This window comes from Neolamprologus multifasciatus, chromosome 9, assembly GCF_963576455.1.
Source record: "Neolamprologus multifasciatus chromosome 9, fNeoMul1.2, whole genome shotgun sequence".
NCBI lineage: Eukaryota > Metazoa > Chordata > Actinopteri > Cichliformes > Cichlidae > Neolamprologus > Neolamprologus multifasciatus.
Window position 1 is genome coordinate 784769 of NC_140447.1, and position 22569 is coordinate 807337.

Here is a 22569-nt window from a genome sequence, read left to right on the forward strand (position 1 = left end):
CACCACATAGTAAGAATGACTCCACAACATCTTCTGTTTGTTAGCAAGTGTCTAACCAGCCCATTACTGCCCCTACCTGAGAGGGTGACTGTGATGTATCCTCTTCTTCATCATCCTCCTGCCCCTCCTGCTCTTTGGAGGTTTTATGTGTTGGTGATGTGGTGTTTGTCTCCAGAGTGCTGTCTGTATTCACTCCTTCCCCACTTTGCTCTTCCTCCTGGCTGGGCGGTCTGTGCTGGGCCGAGGGAAGACTGTGAAGGAGGTGGTGAATCCGGATGTAGTGGGATCGTGGCGTCTCAGGCTCGCCACAGGCCGAGGCAATCACCGTCTCCAGCTCTGACACGGGGAGGGAGCAGGGGCGGGTTTTACGGCGCGAATGAGCATTGGAGTTGTAGTTCGACAAGAGAGACTGGCAGGAGCAGGGGGCGCAGCTTCTTTCCCCTCCCTCTCCAACCTCCTGCGGGGTCCCTTCAGCTGGGCCTACAGGAGCCTCCTGGGGTGCAGTGTTTTCCTCGGGGGGAGCCTCCACAGCAGTGGCCTCATCGAGAGTCATTTCTGCTACGGCACAGTCAGAGTGTGGCTCTGACTGTGCTTCATCCACAGCCTCTCTTCCTTCTGCTGTAACCTCCTCCTCGGCTTGGGCTGCAGTCTCCTCTGCCTGCTCCACCTCTCCTCCCTCCTGCTGCTGCTCAGCAGATTCTCCCTCCGCCTGCTCCACCTGAGGCTCAGGAGTCAAGGGTTCCTCTCTCACCGTGGTCTCCTCTTCCACACTTCCTTGCTCCTCCTGTGACGTCGCTTCACCCTGCTCCTTCTCAGCGGGTTGGACCTCCTTGGGTGCGGAGGCTGCTTCAGGTAATGTCTCAGGGTCAGGAGGAGCATCCAAGGGAAGATCAGGCATGTCAGGGCCCACACTCAGTGTGTCATCATCGGGAGCGTCAGCAGCATGGTTGACATCTGCTGCGTGTCCACCCTCAGGACAGGCCGCCTCTATGACTAAGGAAACCTCCTCATCGTCTGAGAAAGAAAGGTACACGCTTTCATCACTGTTTCATAAGTTTCATTTTCAAGTTGCTGCCTTCAAACTGAGCTTTGTCTTCAGTTCAGTGCAGTGACTTAAGTGAAATCACTAATTTTTCAGAGAGATATTGGGTGTGTGGCCTCTGATACAGAGCAAAGATTTACCTGCTAATTAGAGACTAAACTTTGAGCTGCTGGTGCCTTTTGCAGTATTTGTTACTGAATCATCTGACAAATAACATGACAGACTGTGCGGTACAGCTCCCGCACGAACAGTGTGCAACTGCTCAGGTGAATGAAAATATAGTATTTGTTATTTAGCACTAATTAGAAGATGTGTGTCTGTGTGATTCAAGCATATGGTGTGTGGATGTCCATGGATGCAGTATGTTAACCAAGCTTGCTATCATTAACTTTAAATTTCCAAATGTAGTTGCCAAAAGACTAAAAAAAGGACTGAGTAACATGATGGGAGCTATTCTCTTTAACAGTCAGTTTATGGAACTAACACAGCTCACTCTATAGTAGGGCTGCCACAAACGATTATTTTTGCGATTAGTTGACTAATCAGATCATCATCCATTGGACATAAAACATACAGCTTATTGCACCAGCAGCATCTGCTCTTATATAACTATCATTAGCTTACAGCTTGAAGTGTTTAAGGTCTGTGCTAACTAAAAATAAAGACAAGATGATAGTTTATTAAATTTTAATGAAATTTGCAGATTGTTTTGGTGAAGTTTAATAAACTCCTTGCTATCTAAAATATAACAGGACACCGGAGTAAATTCTCGAGCATCTCACACTTCTGATAATCAGCTGTCTGCTTGACGTTTATTCAGCTGTGTAAAAACTATAACTTTAATCTCAGCCAAACCGATTTACTCAGGAACAAATAAAATACTAAAAAAAAAGCCAAACAACGACATTTTTAAGTTATCTAAGTGACTTATATATGTTTAACCTGAGTAGGAAAGACAGCAGTGGGTTTGAAAACGATTTGCCGGGAGTCCGGTGTTCTCACGGCTCTAGTTAGCCTAGCCCCCGGCTAGCTATCGAGCTAGTGGCTAACAGACGTCTCCGAAAACGTCGGAGCGCTTTTGAAAATATGTGGTGTCTTGATAAACTGAGCAGATATTTGAGGTTTACACAGCTACATTCTCGCCTGAAAATATGTTAAACGTTTATTTTGTGACCCAGAAAGAATAATAAGAGTAATATTAAAACTAACTAGCTGCCGCCATTGTTGGAAACTGAGCTGGGCTGCGCTATGAATTCTGGGACACAGCTACTTCTTCTTCTTCGGGGTTTAACGGCAGCTGGCATCCTTGTACATGCAGTGCTGCCATCTTCTGTTTCAGTCCATTATTACACTCTTAAATCCTACCACTTATTCCTGTGTCTTTTGGGATCTTACAAAGCTTCAAACGAAGCGTCGACTATTAAATCAGTCGTCGACGATTTTGATAGTCGACGTAATCGTGACTAGTCGACTGATCGTGGCAGCCCTACTCTACAGTAACAGCAACAACCTGGAAACACAGTGATAAATGTCACACAGGTGCCATTCCCTTGAAAGGAGGGAGAGAGCAGTTTTTTTTACCCAGTGTGATCTGAAAAAAATCAACACATCATACATACGTTAAAGATAATGACTCTTGTACTTGCATGTAAAATCACTGCTTGCACAGAAAGTTTGAAGCAACAAAGTGTCCTGTACTTTTCTCTTTTCCAAAGTGTCCAGCTTCCCCGATCAATTGTTATGCTTAATGTCTTTTAACCTCCTAGAACCTGGCGTCCACATATGAAGACATCACATTTTGGGTTATTTAGACCAAAATACTCAATTTTGCTCTACAAGGGCCTGATATCCACTTATGAGGACATTATACTGCTACTGTTCTATCGAATTGTTTTAAACAAATATCCTCATCTGGTAATTGTTTGTTTTTATATTCATCAGGACCCAATCAGCCCAAATATCAAAGAGAAATTAAAAATGCATGTCTGTAACTGAAGGGTCACCACACACAGCAAAAGTTGCTATAGTGTGGTTAAAGCATCATTTAGTCAGCCAACAACCGCCTGAGTGGAACATTTGATGGATGTTACTTTAACATTAACTGCCGGTATAAGTTCCATTTGAAGGCAGCAACCGGGTACAATGGTTGTGCCATTACATTAGTAGCACTTTAAAATCTTATATTATAAAATGTGCTGCAAGATGCAATAAATCTCGCAGCATATCCAAGTCCTTTTCAGTCTCTTACATAATCTACAGCTACTCATTCAAGGTAAACTGTCCATACTACTACATAGCATTAAGCCTGGCGTACCTGGGTGAATGGAGGAGGTCAGCTCAAAGCGGAACTGCAGCTGGCCACAGACGTGATCTGTAGGCAACCTGCGACCTAAGGAATAACTTACTACTCGATCCCTGGGGACAACACAGAGACAGACGACAGTTAGAAAGGGTATGTAAATGAGAGAGAAGGGAGAGACTCGGTAAAAACATACAGTAAAAATAACATAGTAGCTAAAATCAGACTGTTACATGGCTTTTAAAGCAGCTACAACCACCCACATCATTTACCTCACGGACAGCCTGTGTGGGCCAGTTTATGTAGGAGAACTTTTACAGATTGAACCCCTGAGCTGACGACAGTCATGCTGCATTTATTTAAACAGGGAAAATCCTCATAAATGTGTTTTACCCGATGGCATGTTTTTCCAGCAGTCTCTGGACCGGGACCGAGAGCTTCCCCAGGAAACGCTTGATGATTGGTCTGCTCTTGGCAAACTTATCCTTCACCTCAATCTCCAGGACATCGGTGGGTAGGGACACAAAGTTAAACCTCTGGAGAAACAACAGAGGACAGAGCAATTTCTTGTTGGATGTGTGATATGTAACACAGGCAATCATTTACAGCATTCAGTGTTTAAAGCACTAACAGGCAACGTGAATTACTATAAAACCTAAAAAAAAAGGGAAAAAAGCAGGCAAAAAACTTGATCATCCAAATTTGGCATACAAAAATATATTATTAAATGAGATGCCAGAAATGACCATATTCTGTAGACTGACTTGGGTCTGAGTGTTGAATCTAAACCAGCTTAAATGTGCCAATTCTTGAATTCTTTGCTCGCACTTACTCAAACTGCCCTAATCCATACACCGAAAACCAACACATATCTGGCAACCCTTGAACAGACCAGACCAGAGTCAGTGCCAGCACATCAATCCTCATGACTCACCAAGAAAACTGTGAAAACATGTTGGTTTGAGGCACGAGGCAAAGTAAAGTAAATGCCCGCAGAATGAAGGGTATGAGCAGAACACCAACAACCGTATATCATTTATGCATGTGACACAACAGCAACAACTTCATTATTTATTCATAAAATACAATGTGTGTTCTGCCACATTTCACACACTTATTCAAACTAAAATCACTTTTTGCATTTGTAATTAAATATTATAGTTATTGGAATTAAGCAATACAATCATCGTTATGGTTCCACAACTACTATACTAAGAAACTATGATTACACTTTGATATTGTTAGAATAAACTAATGAATGAAATGAACTAACGGTGGTATTAAAGTGTTTCTACTTGTGTGCTATTTTAAGTTCTCCCCAGGTTACTAAAAACGACTTATCTCAAATGAATGCTGCAGACGTGATTGTTAGAGTTCAAATTTCTGCAAATATGTGGGAGGGTTGGGCAATGGGTTAAGGATGTCATGTACTATACTCAGCTGGAAAAGATCCGCTACACTGTAAAGGGTTCGGTTCGGAGGTTTTATGACACATGGCAACCTTTTCTTACTTACTTTGAAAGATTAAGTCCAGATACTATCGCTTAATGTGCGTGTGAGTGTTTTTTTCTTCCCTTGCTGTTGTTCATTTATTTTATTATTTACTTTGTAGCTGTAATTTTCTTTTATTTTATCTCTTCTTTCCTCTCGGCTGGGTTTTAGTTACACTGTTCTGGATTGGTGGTGGTGGTGGGGGGCACGACTGTTTGTTAATATTGCCGTAATTGTTGTTGGAAGCAATTCTTTGTTCAATAAAAAGACCTTGATCAAAAAGAAAAAATATGTGGGAGGGTTAAAGTGCTCCCTCTTCAGCAGATAATCATTAAAAGAAACTCTGCACATACAGTAAGGCTCAGGAATCACAACCATGTAAACGTCCTGGATTAAAACATTTCCCGGTAGCTTAGCGTGCCTAATTTGGGGTTTATTTTTCTTCCTCGGTGTTATTTGTACTTTATTTATTTGATAGAATCCAATTCCCTGTCTCCCATCTTTCTCTTTTGGGGTTCTGATGACTGTCCAAGCTTCTTATACACTGCTTCAGAGCTTGGATCCGTCCAAATCCTCCAAAGCTTTTTATTCACTCTTACCAAGATAGATTTTAGAGGGAAATACTGATTGCAGCTTAAAGCTCTTTAAGACAAGCTTCAGAATTTCTGCACCAAAAACGTTAAATGCTTAAATTAGTACTGGCACAAACCTGTTAGTTGGTTTTTATCAAAAGACAAAACAAAACAACAACAACAAACCCATGATGGGACTTCCCTTCTGCATTTATACATTTTATTAAAATGTCAATACAAAAACCTCTTTTCCTTGTCTCTGTCTTCACCTGCATTTCAGACTTGTTGTAAAGCCTGTCTTATGTCGGCGTCTTCATTTAAGGTTAACACTCCTTGAAATTATTATGGTGGGGAAGTAATGGGCATCAACAGGCACATTAAAACCACCAGCCTAACATTGTCCTGAGGTTTTGCCCTGTTGGGGAATGCACATAGGACCTCTGGGTGATCACAGTGGTGTCTGGCACTGGGGTTTTATCATTTGGATGCTGTGGAATGGGGCATCCGTGGATCAGCCTTGATCTGATGATATACTTCATCAAGATCTGGGTGTTTTGAAGATGAAGCAGATCATCTTTGTTGAGTCCCTCAAGCAATTCATAAGCAGTTATTGCAGTGTGGAAAGTGCATTGTGTACCTAGGGCCTGTCATTGCAATGAGAATGGTCTTAGTCTAATACTAAGGAATTCGGGTTCACAGTAATACTGGTATAATGTTGGGCAACGACAAGAAAATGAAATATCGCAATAGAATATGGGTAAAACGCGCATGCGCAGTGCCTTTGTTTACATACGCACATGGTGGAAAAAGCGTGCCGGCGACGGAGAATGAGAAGAGCGAAAGTGGGTCGTTGAATGAAACAGATGAACCTGAACTGGTTTGTAAAAATGCTGCAACTTCACTGGTGTGGAACTGGTTTAGCTTTCGTCCCTCAGATACACAACAAAGCACTATTTTTGGTAGAGCATGCTAGCGGGCCGTCGTTATTACCGTGTTGTTTGGAAAATACGGCACACTTAAAATCAATCCTTTGATTTTTCTGAAAGTCGACAGAGCCCCTTATAATCCCGTGTGCCTTATGTATGAACTCTGGTTGTGTTTACTGACCTGGAAATGATTTTATGTGCACGGCGCTCGAAAATCTGTCAAATGTTTCAGTACGACTTTGCTAAGCTGCGAAGCCGCACCGCTTGATGGATTGTCGGAGCATTACGGCATCGTAGGCGGAGCCTCGTGGAGTGATACGTACTGTGCTTCAACATAATATTACCGTATTGTGTGTGTATGACCTCTTTTTAAGTATTGTGGATATTATACATGGTTATGCTGAGGATATGTCGGCCAGTTTCCACTAGAAATGCCTTTTGGTTAAACTTTCAGCGAGGAATTTGCATTTGCACTGTTACATTTTTATATAACTTTAATGCACATAAAAAACAGCTGCTTGTTTAAGTGAAAATACATTGATGGGTTTTTTTGCACTAATAAAGTTGTGGAGTTGTAAAGTATTTTGTCTAGTGTCAATTATATTGTCAGTTATATCGTTATTGCAAATTTTCAAATGTATATCGTGATAAATATTTTTGGTCATATCGCCCTGCTCTAGTAGGAACCAAGGATTCCCAATAAAAACCGGCGTTAAGACGAGGTAATCAGTGTTCTTTACCTCATCTGTTAGTGGTCTTAATGTTTTAGCTGATATATGTTGCTCTACATTTAGTGTTTGATCCTTCAGACAGTATTCGCACTAACTTCAGCCTCCTCATTCTTTAAAGCAGCTGAGGCTCTGATGCAAGGAGCTCCAAAAACACCCTTTTTTGGGTGTAATCGGCTTGTTTGAAGCCTTTATTCTGAGAGTATTTCTAATGTGGGGTGGCTGTAGCTCAGGTGGTAGAGCAGGTCATCTACTGATTGGAAGGTTGGTGGTTTGATTCCTGGCTTCCCCTAGTCTGCATGCCAAATATCCTTGGGCAAGATACTAACCCCAAATTGCTCTTCGATGCATCCATCGGAGTATGAATGTGTGTGAATGTCAGCTATAAAGCACTTAGAAAGATGTGCTTGTGCGAATGGGTGTGAATGGGTGAATGCACAAGTTGTGTAAAGCGCTTTGAGTGCTCAGATGAGTAGAAAAGCGCTATATAAGAACCAGTCCATTTACCATTTACCATAATGTTTACTTCATGATGGTCATGACGAAGTATAAAGAAACTGCAGCTAACTGTTTATATACTAGTGAGTAGAAACATTTAGTCTTTAATATGCTTTTGGCCTTGCTCACGCCAGAATAACAACTCTGACTCTTTGAAGCGTGGACTCAGGCATCAGTGCATTAGCAGCGCTTCTGTTCTGGAAGCTGAGACGTGCAACCATCATGGAACCCATTTGTTCCAGTACTTCTCCACTGATGGTCTCAAGTGTCTTTATACAGCAGTTATGAGCTAATCAACATTATTTTCTTCATCTGTAAGTGGTCGAAATGTTTCTTCTTTAGTGTCAGATTAGTCTACAAACTCATTAATATGATACTTAAAATTGAATTTCCAAGACTTCACTGTGTAAATCTAAATGCCTAATTTCCTATACAATAGATGCCCACATGAATAATTCCAGTGAAAACCTTGTAGAACAGGTCTTTCTGCAACCATACTACTAATACAAAGGAGCCTGCTGCAGTGAATTAGGAAAACCTTCGTTTTTGCCAACAGCCCAATTCCATAGGTTCTTCATGTCAGTCTAAAGTATGGATTGCCCTGAAGCCGCCTCATCAAAGGTATCAGAACATCAAAAGAAGATTCTGGTGATATACACAACAACTAAACCTGTCATTAAAAGCACCTTTCTTTTTTAAATTAAAGTTAAAGACTCCTTCTGTAACATCAAGCAGTAACATCACGATATTTCTTTGGATTCTGAAACGTTTGTGCTTAACTAAGACCAGCATTGGCTTTAGTAATTATTTTAGCATTTCTGTCCCTACAGGTAATATTTCGACAAAATGTAACCCCAAGGTTAACTATCCTTAGCTATGTGTACTTTTCTGAGGGATCATTTAAATGTGACAGACGTGCAGGTTTTTAATTTAAAGGTCTTAACAAAAGTACAGCATGAAATATTTAGGAAATAAGCTTTTTTTATACATATTTGGAGATTTTCAGAGGCTCGAAGGTTACAGACAATTGACTAACAAGTAGTTTCATAACCAGCTGTTCTATTCACACCCATCACAACAATTACTCAGTCTATAATCAAGTGATGCTTTCATGAAACACAGACGCTTTACAGCAAATGGCGAACACTATTTATGCTCAAGAGGAGGAAGGGCAAATCAGACTTTGCTTTGGTTTGCTGGATTTCCTTTGCAAACTTTGCATTTCTGATCAGTTTTGGAGCATCCAGGCTTTTTTAGGTATATATTAGCAAAGAAATGCTCTCTTTAATGGCCTTTAAGCCATTCACATGATCTTAACAACCACAGCATGCTTTTAAGTCACTGAAGTCAAAACAAGGGTGTGTTTCTTTGGAGCATGTTGGCAGAACATGTCAAGAAAGGAAATAACACTTGCTGATGTCCATGGACTCTACAGCCAGTCCTTGACTCCAAAAGATTTTCATACAAGTATTACAACCAGCCCTTAATGAAAAATGATAAAACTATTAACTACTATTATACTACTATTTCACTGTTTAAATAGCATAAATAAACATTTTACTTTTTATTTACAAGGTCATTTACGTTCTGAGACGACAGGATACGATGTAGGAACAGTAGTTTTTGCTCGGTGCTGTGTTCTTGTAAAGTACCATCCATATACACTTATTCACGAATTCAAAATCCTGCTCCTCACATACAAGGTCTTAAATAATCAGGTCCCATCTTATCTTAATGACCTTGTAGTACCATATCACCCTATTAGAGCACTTCGCTCTCGCTCTGCAGGCCTACTTGTTGTTCCTAGAGTATTTAAAAGTAGAATGGGAGGCAGAGCCTTCAGTTTTCAGGCCCCTCTTCTGTGGAACCAGCTTCCAGTTTGGATTCAGGAGACAGACACTATCTCTACTTTTAAGATTAGGCTTCAAACCTTCCTTTTTGCTAAAGCATATAGTTAGGGCTGGACCAGGTGACCCTGAATCCTCCCTTAGTTATGCTGCAATAGATGTAGGCTGCCGGGGGATTCCCATGATGCATTGAGTTTTTCCTTTCCAGTCACCTTTCTCACTCACTATGTATTAACAGACCTCTCTGTATTGAATCATATCTGTTATTAACCTCTGTCTCTCTTCCACAGCATGTCTTTATCCTGTCTTCCTTCTCTCACCCCAACCAATCACAGCAGATGGCCCCGCCCCTCCCTGAGCCTGGTTCTGCCGGAGGTTTCTTCCTGTTAAAAGGGAGTTTTTCTTTCCCACAGTCGCCAAAGTGCTGCTCATAGGGGGTCATATGATTGTTGGGTTTTTCTCTGTATCTATGAAGCGCCTTGAGGCGACTTTTGTTGTGATTTGGCGCTATATAAATAAAATTGAATAAATTGAATTGAATTCTCCCTCTTCTTTCTCAGCAGCAGATTTTACATTTTTTGGGTTTTCCTTCTCTTAATATCTTAGTCAAGTCTCTGTATATCCATGTGAGTTTAGGTGATTGGAAGCTCCAGGCTTGAACTTCCTTTTTCCTGCAAGTCCAGTCGGACATGATGAAATGAAACCTGAAGGGGTGACACTAAAGTTTGATTGGATTAGTGTGTCTGTGTGCGTGTGTGTGTCGTGGCTGCTACATTACATTCTATCTGCTTTACTCTGCTACCCTTGCCAGTGTCTCACACAATGACTAAAGTGCTGATCGTGTTGGCTGCTGTTTTTCCGATCTGTTTCACTCACTGTGTTCTTGTGTGTCCCTGATAGTTCTTTTGTGGGAAGGACAGAAGGAAAAACATATTCACTCAAGAAATGAGAGCAGAACAATGTAAAATGGATCTGACTGCATGGGATAAAATGAAGTGGCAAATGCAGGAAAATGAAAACCAGGAAAAAAAAGAGTTGGCTGTGGAAATCTGTGTGCAGAGAGATAAATGAGGAGGATTAAATGGAGAACGAGTGAATCATTTACAAGAGCAGGCGCAGGCAGAGGAAGGTGCCAGTGGGATTGCACAGGATGGATGGGAGGTGGATGTGGGGTAATGTGGGTACCATGTAAATAATTACATGTTTTATCACAGCAGAAATAGCTCATAGAAACCAAGTTTAAAGGGAAACAACACCATCGAGGTATATATAGAGTACTGTATATACTGAATGTACTGTATTTTAGAGTAGAGAGTAAAGTTGCTCTGGGTCATTCATCCATCCATTCTCATAGGCTTATACTTATCAGCGCCATGGGGGCTGCGGTTCATGTATTTTTAAATAAGAATCCCACAAATCCTTGACTCTAAATGTCACAAGCCCTCCTTGTCTGTCAACATCTTTCAGAGTTATATGTTAAAGATTTAGGCTGAGCTCACAGCTGCCTTCTGCATTTCAACAACTACCAGGCCAGAGCCCCCCAACTCTGACAGACTCTCCCCCACCGGTTTGCTCACAGAGCAACTCGGTCCACGGAGGATGCCACCACCATCACCCATCACAGAGTGCTGAGCCATCTGGAGAACAGGAAGAGCTAAATGTGGATGCTCTTCGTGGACTACAGCTCAGTGTTCAACACTATAAACCCAGACATCCTCACCACTAAACTGGACCACCTTCAGATCCCGCTGCCACCTGCTCCTGGATCAAAGACTTCCTAACCAACCGGCCTCACTCGCGTTCTCAGCCCCCTTCTGTACACCTTGTACACTTATGACTGTAAACCAACCCACCCAACCAACATCATCGTCAAGTCTACCGATAACACCACCATGGTTGGGTTCATCTCTGATTGACAGCGTACAGAGGTTGAGTCTCACAAAAAATAAAGGCAATTCTATTCTATTTTATTTGTACAGCTCCAAATCACAACAACATTCACCTCAAGCCAAAAAAATGCTCTTTTCATTTCACAAATCCACCACGCAGGAGGAGCTGAAGCGTCTCGACATGAGGCCATTCATCCCTACAAGGTCATACAGAGCAGGTTCACTGGGCTGTCCACTGTATTTAAAGTAAGTGGTTATAAAACAGTGAATGTTAAGGAGCTGGCAAATAGACAGCAGCCAGATTAATTGCCTTAATCTCAGTTTTTTGTTAATTGATTAGAATCAAGCCAAAATTAGCAATCTTGCTTGGTCAGGCAGGCTAATCGTCCCACTTTAATGTGACTGATGAACTGGGCTCCTGTCCTGAGGCTGTCTTATCCAGGTAACTTTGGTTTCTGTACTACAAAGTTTCTCACAGGTGTAAACTGCCATGTGATAGATCTACAGATCTATAGGCATGAAACCACTGCCTACTGACAAATCAATTGTCCAAAAACTAGTGCCACCATTCCTGGGCAATCTCTTGAACGTCTGGAGAGAGTAGCAGGGTCCAAAGCTTTCCAGTAGCATCTAAAGTCTTTGTTTCCCCTGATGAACATCTGCAATAAGAAGATTCTTACAAACACCTTAATTCAATTTTTTTTCTTTTTCTGTTGCCAGGAAACAATTATCAGTTTTACAGACATGAACAGTGTCCCTGTTAAAGCGCTAGGCAACAGAACATTAGACTCCAGGTTAGGTGTGAAATTCAAGTGAATGTAGGGGTATGTTTCTACTTCTTCACACAGTGCTTACAACATCCGCTCTTGCGCTGGTGCCATTAGCTAACAATCCTGACCCAAGAACAGTTCATCGAGCAGATTGGTTATTCTGTAGCAGTATCCGTCTAGTGGTAGATCATCACAATCTTCCAGTGTCATTGTGCTAACTTGCCGGTGTTTGTTACAGCCCTCAGTTCTTTTCAGTGTTTTTAACTGTGTATTGTAGGCTCTTTGCTCTTGGGTCCTCCACCTGTTTTTCATCTTGACTTCCTGTCTACTACTTCTTCAGTTCCTCCACAGTTAGTTGGATCTGTTTAAAAGCGTTATTCATGGAAGCTGTGGATTTTTGTGAGCAGCTAGCCATGGCCTGGAAGTTACTGTTAGTTACATGTGTTCGCTCATGTCATTTGCTTCTATCCTTCTTCTATTGTTTGCTGTTTTGTTTACATCCCTAGTTTATTACTTGCCATTGTATATGTTCTGTAGCCTGTTTTGTTGATTGACTTGGACCAGGGGTGCCCAATCTCAGTCCACGAGGGCCGGTGTCCCTGCAGGTGTTAGATGTGTCCTTGATCCATCACAGCTGATTTAAATGGATAAATTACCTTTTCAACATGTCTTGAAGTTCTCCAGAGGCCTGGCAATGAGCTGATCATGTGATTCAGGTGTGCTGACCCAGGGTGAGATCTAAAACCTGCAGGGACACCGGCCCTCATGGACTGAGATTGGGGACCCCTGACTTGGACGTTAAAACCGTTACATTCAGGTCAACCTCTGTTCGCCTGACTTTTTAGCCGTTAGTTCAACCTTTAATTGTTACTAATGGTTTCTTACTCTGCTCTAGTTTAATCAGGCTTCATTTTAAAACACAATTATCTGTTAATAGATAATCGCACACCTTTATGTAAACAACAGAGTCTGCTTCTACAGACAGGAAGCCATATTAAACATTCAGTTTTGATTCAAAATTGTGTCTCATCCAGTGCAGTGCTGGACTGCAGTATGGAAAGTGTGCTGGATGAGCCAGCATGTTCCATTAGAGTTGACACAGTGCATCACTGCCAAGCTGAGCAGCTCGCTCAAAATGGGATCAGTTTGGAAAAAGGAAAGTGACTTAGAGCTGAGTGGATGCTGTCAACTGGGACACCACATTAAATCTCTGCATGAGTCTCCTGAGGGACATAATAAAGATAGAGACTGTGCCACAGGACATCCTGAGACACGTACTGCGATCAGTGGAGCTTGTGCACAAATCACAGGGTCACAGCACAGTTATGCCTGTTCTATCCAGATCATGTAGAAGAACAGTGCTGACTGACATCACCTCATTTATAATCTCCTATTGAAACAATGGTTACTGCTTATTCACATTTTGTATTGTTCACAACGCAGTCCCTAAACCATGTCAAATATCTGGCTACCTCATTTCAAATGTAATTGAATTCTAAAGTTACTTTTAGTTACTTAAGGTCACTTTGTGTAATACATCTGCTGGAATCCTGCTCTGAGGATCTAACTATGTGCTCTGACACATTTCTATATAAACATGAATCAGGATTACATGTATTTGTGTGCAGACCTTTGTCTCCATAGACATATACTTCAGAGGGTTTGGCTCCCTGAACAATATGACAGCCATGTTGACACCTGACTCCAATGAAAAGGGAGCAATTCATGATATATCAATACTTTAATGTGTTGCTTAAAAATAAAGCCAATCCTGTTCTCTGATTTAATGTGTTTTTAAATGCACATAGTAAAGCAGGGTATGCTTAAGGGCTGTTACGTCCCTCTGCAACCTCCTCAATGTTTTCAGCTGGTGCTAATTGGCCACACCTAGTCAGGTGTGGATAAAAGCACACCTGAGGCAAGCTTCCAGAGAGCTCACTTGTCTTTGCCTTGGTGGCACCAGCCCTTTTAGCCAACCTGGTATTCCATGTTAAGATAAAACCTCTGCTCACCGACACTCTGGTGTTCGTCCCTTTTTTATGTTGCTTTTGAGCCGGGTCGTAACAAGAGCATGTAATCAGTTCCTCTGTTAGAGCTACTCCCTGCTTGTGATGTCTGGATACAAAAACAAAGGAATAAATCTAAAAAACAAACAAACAGATTTGACGCTAAAACTGAGCTGAGAGACAAATGCCTTCATGTCGAGGCTTCATCTTTGTCTTAACTGTGTTGGGCACGATTCACTCGACCATGTAAAAGATCCTTCTTACTGTGTTTAAAAGATTCTGTATATGTAATACCAGTGTAGAAAAGGCTTCATGCATAGTGTAGTAGCCACATAGACTCTATGATGATAAGGTAGTGTGTGTATGGTGTTGCATGTCTATTCCAGTGATTACAGTTGGCACACATGTGTCATGGTCCTGGGTCGGTGACCCAGCGCTTTATCATTTATTTATCATTTTCTAGTTTATTATTATGATGATTATTATTGTTTGAGTTCTCTTCGGTCTGCCTCTGAGTCTGCGTCTGTATCTCTGTCTATGGTGTCACCCCGTCTGTTTGTGAATCTGTCTGTTCAGTTCAGCGTCTTGTCTGGTTCCCTGTGTCTGAGTTTCCTGTTTTATTGTGAAGGTCTGCGTCTTATGTGAGTGTGCTCAGTTTACGTTTCCCGTCTCGTCAGCTGTGATTTCTCCCAGGTGTGTTCCCCTCCTGTCTCTCATCCCTTGATTACTGCCGTCTGTGTATTTAAGCCCTGTGTTTCTCTGTGTCAGTGTTGCGTCGTACCCTCAACTAGCTGTGTGTTCTGCGTCCATGTTTCTAGTGTTTAGTCACCTGCTCCAGTTTAGTGTTTCTTTTCTAGTGTTTCAGTTCCTCTGTTACGACCTTTGTTTGTCTTTTAGTGAGTTTATTTAGTACGAGGTTTCTGCATTTTGGGTCCACCACTCCTGCTTGCCTGCCTGCCACACAGCCAACCATGACAGCATGCCACATTTGAGGTGTTTTTGAGGAATGAGTAGGAAATATATTCACCTGGTTACCGGTCTGGCGACATGGAGAATGGGTGCATGTCACTTGCCTTTCCTAGAGCTCATGCAATAAAATGATCAATGGAAAATGTTTGGAAACTGGATCATTTGTTTAAGCGTGAGTCAAGCAAAGTAGTCCCTACTTCAGCACAGTGGTTTAACTGGTATCAAGTCACTTCACACTAGTTCAACTTCTTTCTTCAGGTGAGAGTCAAAATGAAGATATATTGCCTGCAAGAGTGCTAATGAGCCACCATTAGTGACTTTGGTGTGGATGCAAATCACTTTCTGTGAAACTGTGATACAAGAAACTAAACTGGGAGGATGATGCGCTCTAGGATGGGCTGTCTGGTAAATGTCTGGGTGGTTATTGGAATGTGTCCTACACACATGATCCTTTTTCTCTTGCAGTGGAAAACGTAACATATTTTGCACGAGTGGGGAAATTAAATGTAGCAGACTCTTTTAACATTAACATCAAATTTTGTTTTGTGTTCTGTTTTCCTGCTATGCCGCTCATTTGCTTTGTCCACAACAGATTGTAGAGTCATTTCCAGAAAGTCTACAACAATTAGGTGCTTCTGCTTTTCACAAAGCAAACACTGATTTTCACCCTAACTATCCTTTCTGGTGCTGTACGGGCAGCAGGACATTTTCCTTTGTAAATGCTTCTGTTGTTTCAACAATAACAGAAATTATATAATACGACAATTTGGGGAATTAAGAGAATTTTGATTCTATTCAGCTGTGTTCCCCAAGTTTCTCCACTCTGGCCTAATCTTTATTTAAACCCTCAGTTTGCTGTGTGCCCTGTGTGAGCTGTATAACTGCAGCTGCTTCCAGCTTATCAGTCACTCAGTCAGTTCCTGGTTTCTGTCTAGTCAGAGTTAAACTCTCGTCTTGAGAGTCCTGTATTGGGTTTCACCTTCTTCCTGCCAAACAGTGTCGTATGACAGTTGGAGCCAGCTGGTATTGTCCATGCTTCACCTTTGCTAATTCAGGTGCTGGACTTCACCATGTTTTTGATTTGGGGCCTTTTGGATGATTTTCAGAGAACTAAAATATTTATTATTAACATTGGCAGCTGTGGCTACAATGTAGCTGCCACCACCAGTATGTGTGAATGACTGAATGTAGTGTAAAGCGCTTTGGGGTCCTTAGGGACTAAGTAAAGCGCTATACAAATACAGGCCCTTTACCATTTTATATCAACTGCTTCTTTAAGAGGTCGTCACAGTGGATGTATCCACATCTTTGATTGGGTGCAGATTCTAGACCAGACGCCCTTCCTGATGCTAACCTTGAGACATTAGCCTCACTTGACCCCATGACACTGGGTTTGTCTCCTTACTTAGGATCTTCTATGTATAAGGTGGATGTGTTAACCACTGCACCACATAGCCACAAGTCATTAATAATATTAATGATTAATAGAATTTATTTTCCTGACTTTTTTGTGGCACACCATCCAGACAGTGAATTTGCTTGAATAACTTACATTTTGCTCATTGTATTATTATTGTATTATTATTGTATTATTATTTTATTACCCGTCATGATTTAACCAAAACTAACAAATTTTCAGGCTAAATTTCTTCAAACTTCACTGAAAATAAGACCAGAAGCATTTAGTTATCTGAAAATAGCAGGTTAACTAAACGTAGTACATGTTTGGACCGGAAATAGTTTCTCCCACAAAAAAGAAGAAATGATTATGTAAATTCATGGAAAGATTCAACTGAAAACCTTTGAGCTTTTTCATAATCATTTTGCTTCTGATTGTACAGATTTGACTCTTCTCATACTGGTTTTCTGTCTCTTTTCACTGTTTTTTTTAATGATTTTATTGTCTTTCGTGGTATATGCCATCCAGTAATGATGATTTCGTGTCTTTCTGCAGACATTTTGAACATCCCATTTGCATCTATTCGTGTTCATTTAAAATCTATTTTTAGTTCCATCCAGTTCCTGTTTTGTTTTTTTGTTTTTTGCTTATTTGCAGTCGTTCTGCATTTAACTGCATACATTTTTCTTCACTGCCTTTTGCAGTTTCTGGTCATATTTCCCTTGTATGTTTGTCTGTTTTTACAATTGCACAATCCTTTTTTGTATTTGTTTTTGTAATTTGGGTGCCTTTGTATCAGTTCTTGTATCAGTTTCTTGTCAAACAGCTTCTCTGTAGCTCTAATACTCCTCTGGGGTTACGCACAGTAGCCTTGTTCATAAATCCATTAATAACAACTTAAAGCAAAAAATAACATTTGAAAACATCATGTGGAAACGGTAAAACATTTTGAGATTTTGTCACTGGTAGGAATGTGTAAGCTTCACAGTTCCTATTATAACTACATTAATGGTAAATTTTCGTGGCTCAAAGAGTTGGCAGTTCGGAAGGTTGCTGGTTCGAGCCCCGGCTCGGACAGTCTCGGTCATTGTGTCCTTGGGCAAGACACTTCACCTACTGGTGATGGCCAGAGGGGCTGATGGTGCGATATGGCAGCCCCAGGGCAGCTGTGGCTACAACTGTAGCTGCCTCCACCAGTGTATGAATGTGTGTGTGAATGAATAGTGGAATTGTAAAGTGCTTTGAGGGCCCCAAAAAGCGCTATATAAATGCAATCCATTATTATTATTAATAAGTAAGTGAAATTGTATTTATGTAACACATTTCAAGATAAAATCACAAAGTGCTTCACAGAAGCTAGAACATAAAAAAACATCAACCAAAGGCAAGTTTAAAAAGATGAGTTTTTTAAAAGAAGTCTGCAGATCTCAAACTCAACGGGGGAGAGTTCCAGAGTCTGGGAGCCACAGAAACAAAGGCTCGGTCACGTTTTTTTTAATCTAGTGTGCTGGCCTGCAAGCCCTGGTCACAAGACCTCAGGCACCTGCTGGGAATATAAATACACCGATATGATAGGGCTGTGCGATGTGACCAAAATCTCATATCCCGATATAAAACATTTCTCAGCCAATAACGATATAATTCACAAAATAGTCAATTTTCTGTAAATTCTGTGAATCTCTGGCAACTTGACTTGTGTGAAGTGTTTTTTCCACTGAGCGTCGTGTACCTGCAGTTGAGTGTTTTGACCGATGCATGAAAGTATATATTTTTAGATATGTTTTCTTTGTGAGTATTTATTACACGGTGTGCTGCGAAAAAGCCTGTTCTAACATTTAAGTCTAAGGTTTATTTTGAGCATCTGACGGCTCTCCTTTGCTTCACATCCGTAAACTATCTCTATATTCTTTCACTTGACTCTTGCATAGGTGGTATGAGAGGTTTGTCATGTTTGAGTCTGTGGTGGGGACGGTTTCCTGCATAATTTGTACATTAGTGCAGTTTTCTGGTCCATGTTTAGGAATAAGGTCCTCAATTTGTTTTGAATGGTCCTTCTGTTTAGAGCAGCCTGGTTCTGCCTCATCTTCACTGGTCATGCTGGTCAATGGGGCGACCGTGGCTCAGACCGATGCGACCGATGTGCATCTGTAACCGGAAGGTCGCCGGTTCGATTCCTGGGCTCTCTGTCCTCGTCGTTGTGTCCTTGGGCAAGACACTTTACCCTACTGCCTACTGGTGTTGGCCAGAGGGGCCAATGGCGCGATATGGCAGCCTCGCCTCTGTCAGTCTGCCCCAGGGCAGCTGTGGCTACAACCGTAGCTTGCCTCCACCAGTGTGTGAATGAATAGTGGCATTGTAGGCATTTGGGTGCCTTGAAAAGTGCTATATAAATCCAGTCCGTTATTATTATTCTCTGTGCCTGCATCCACATGGTGGCCATCAAAACGATGAAAATGTATTGCTGTAAATGGTGTATTTTGCGACACCACGAAACAAATGATAGTGTACAATATAAAACGATAGATGCCATCCGATATATTTCGTCATATCACACAGCCCTACGATATGATAAAGTTTAAGACAGAAGTGTCTTAAATCCTGTCACAGTTTTTCAACTGATAGTAGCTGCAGTAATTGTATTGGTAAGACTATTCCTTTCGTGGGCTGGAAAGAGAGAGATCGGCTCTGGTTAAACAAAGTTTGGATATCCTAACTGGATTTACTGAAGAGTCTGTGTTATGGTTGTAGCTTCAACTCAGCTAAAGTGTATCTAGTTTTATTTATCAAAACCAACAAAAATCCAGTAAAACAAGGAAGCTAATCCATCCATCCATCCAATCAACAGCATTCATTTTAAGATGGCAGGGAGGCTGAGGCCTATCCCAGCTGTCAAACAGCAAGAGGCAAAATCCTGATTAGACCACCAATCTATAGCAGCACAAATAAACAATGGATAATATATCGTTGCATTCCTTTAATGAAAGCTGTTTCCATCTTTCACAGAACGTCACTAGAAAACACTTGTTGTTGTTATCCACTGTATTGGCGGCTAAGCTTAAGTTTAACGCAGACATTCTCTAAGGAGAGTTGGTCTGTATCACAAACACAAACAGCATGTACTTGTGCGTGAACCACCACAATCTGGTCTAGATAGGAAACAATGCCTTTATGCCAGCATTCATTAGATGAGAATAACATCAAACATGGAGACATGTGAAAGCTAAAAAGAATGGAATATAAAAACAAGCGAAAACATCTCTATGAACTAAATCTTTGAAGATTAAACTGTAGATCAGGTGATGGTGTTTCATCTTTGAAATGCTCCCAACAAAACGTATCTACGAATATGCTGTTTAATCGCTGCTTTTAAAGCCGGAGGTGATAGGAGTAGTGTACTGTTTAAAGAATGCACATTCATTTCCTCCTGGTTAAGTCAAACTTACTCAAAACATGTGATTGACTTTAGGTTTCCAGCTTTAAGCCTGCATTTTGCAGGAAAGGCCAAGGATGGATACTGATACTGTCATTTAAACACTTTGAGAGTCTAAAGATGGCATGCAAGCAACACACAGGAGAGAAATTGCGAAGGCTTGCCTCTGTGCTCCACTTAGGGTTGACAGTGTTGCAGACCACTCCGGAGCGTTTCTCCTGGCCGTGGTGCGGCAGAGACGGGAAGATGCTGTGCTTTCCGGGCTGAATGGACAGCTTCAGGTATGGGTCTGGATTGAAGAACATCCCCTTTTTCAGTCCCACTGCCTGGAGGTCTGAAGATTCACACACACAGTTTTGTAAAATTGGGAAGACACACATGCGTCTGGTTTCTATTAGTCTGTGATTCCGATGTTCATTTAGTCAAAGCTACAGTTTGTTTAGACAAAGTATTTTTAGAGGTAATACGTTTAGAAAGATTCTCACCAGACAAAACCAAAGATATACAAACTCTGAATAAAGGGATCATTTGCAGTTTCTGATCCCTGCTGTGCTCCTGGAAACACTCACAGCTTTAGCTCAGCCTTACTGATCTACACGTCAGCACAATTACATCACAGCAGTCCACAGTGAGCATAAAACACATTGTTTAAAAATATTCTAAGAATTAAAAATCAGCACAAATGGACAGCTGGGAGACTTCCCCTCTATAGCACAAATAAAGGTTTTACTCTGGACAGAAAAACTAAAACAGGAGGCTGCCCAGTCTGGTCTTAAACTACAAAGGGGGAAAAAACATGAATTACATAACCACAGAAAGGAGTGACATCTGAGTTACCCCAAATTAAAATAACATCAAATAGGCAGCAGAGAAATCACTACAAGTCCAGACTGCCTGGATACGAGACCATTAACACATCAACGTAAGGTCACGTGCTCACCTGGGGGTTTGCACAGATTCACAAATGTAACCGTGTTGGAAAACTAGAATATCTGGGCTTTCTCTGTGCTCCATTTTTTTCCTTCTAATAAAACAGACATTCCAGTTACAGACGCTGCACACAGCCTTTGAAGGTAATATATGATTTACATAACCTGGATGTTCCCCTGCAGAGAAAAATCAGGCAGTGCTCAGCTGCAGATGGAGAGCACAGAGACATGCTGTGGCTCATCCTCTGAAGTCAGTATAATATAATAGTAATATAGATATAATCTAGATAATGTGGAAGAACACTTTGAAGTTAATCTCACCATTTTCTAATAACAACAGGCCAACATTCATGTTAGCTTAGTGATTCAACCTGAACACCAAGTAAACAGCTTTCTGCTCTCAGCCAACTTCAGCTTGCAGAAATCCTGGAGATGGCAATAAGTGTTTAGAAACATCAGGTCTAAAACAAGTGTGGGAGTATTGAGGACCCAAAGGCAAACGAGTGCAGTGAAAATGCAGCTTTTATTAGGCTGATGCAGTGTCCAATAATTCCAGTTCAAATCATCCTAGAAACTCGTGCTGAAAGGACGTCAGTGTGCTGAGCACTGCAACAGCGACACAGACAGACTTCCTACGACTGTCTTATTGACATCTTTTAATGATTTAATGCATCATTTCAAGTACTTTGAATCGCCTTTCTGGAAAATACTGAAATACTGTACTGGCTCCAGTGGCTGAAGACTGAAGTAATGCATCCGTTGTACACTGCAGCATGACTGTCACTTACTGTTAGAAATTGTAAAACTTTTGTTTACAGAGAATAATGGAAAATATGGAACAGGCTGTACTTATGTTTCACATTCACAACATCCTGTGACACTTGGAAATACTGTGACGGAGCTGAAAACCCTTTCTTCACTACATACAAATACATGACAGCAAATATACGGTAGTGTAGGGATGGGTATTGTTTAGGTTTTATCCGATACCGGTGCTTTTGAAACGGTGCCGGTGCTTAAACGGTGCTCAAACCGGTGCTTAAAAGAATGGAGAACACAAAATTGGTCCAAAAACCTCTCATGTTCAGCTGTTTCTTTGTAAAAAGATAACAATGTTAGCCTTTTCTGCAGCTATGGGGCATATATGGTATCACTCTTGGCTGGAAGCAGCTTAATCAATGGAAAAACACAAACTTTGTCCAAAAACCTCTCATGTTTAACTGTTTTCCACTTTTTCTTTGGTCATTTTAGCCTTTTTGTCCAGGGTGAAGGGAGTATCTGCCATCAAACAAGAAGACAGCCGCATGTAGCTATGTTGATGTTTGCTAGTTCACCTTACATGCATTAATGTAATAACGTGGTTAGCCTACTCAACGTAAATTACACACGAACAACATTAAGCTACTCACGCAGAGAAGAACGGCTGCTGCTGCATCATCATCCTCATCATTTCTGCTACACTGGCAGGGCCAGGGGCCAGGACTCTCCTCTTCGGATTCTTGGGGAAAGTTGCTAACTCCGGTAACCAATAACAGGCACCACACCCGCAGTAGATGTGCTCGGTGTGAGGTCTCGTAGCAAGCTATCAAATACGGTGCATTTCTTGGCTTTTAAAGAAAACGCTATGCGTCGCCAAGTGTTTCATCAGATTTGAGGTGTTACCTCCTTTGACAGTATCACAGTATCAGCTTAAAGCACTTGTTGCAGCTGCTGAGTTTGCATCTTTTGCTGTGAAGTACAGCCAGACTTTTGACCGCTTCGTCTTGGGCATTTT

The 22569-nt window shown here is 41.4% G+C and overlaps 1 protein-coding gene across 4 annotated transcripts in view; it reads right to left on the reverse strand.

The window, feature by feature from the left end:
- hecw1a (HECT, C2 and WW domain containing E3 ubiquitin protein ligase 1a) overlaps positions 1–22569 on the reverse strand; it is a 103035-nt gene that overhangs the window by 37551 nt on the left and 42915 nt on the right. For all 4 annotated transcript variants that reach the window (XM_085173339.1, XM_085173340.1, XM_085173338.1 and 1 more), the window contains 4 exons: positions 20031–20200; positions 3735–3877; positions 3357–3457; positions 77–1014 (listed from right to left, as the gene is read on the reverse strand). In XM_085173339.1, coding sequence (XP_085029465.1) covers positions 77–1014; positions 3357–3457; positions 3735–3877; positions 20031–20200 — 1352 coding nt within the window. The remainder of the gene's footprint in view (positions 1–76; positions 1015–3356; positions 3458–3734; positions 3878–20030; positions 20201–22569) is intronic.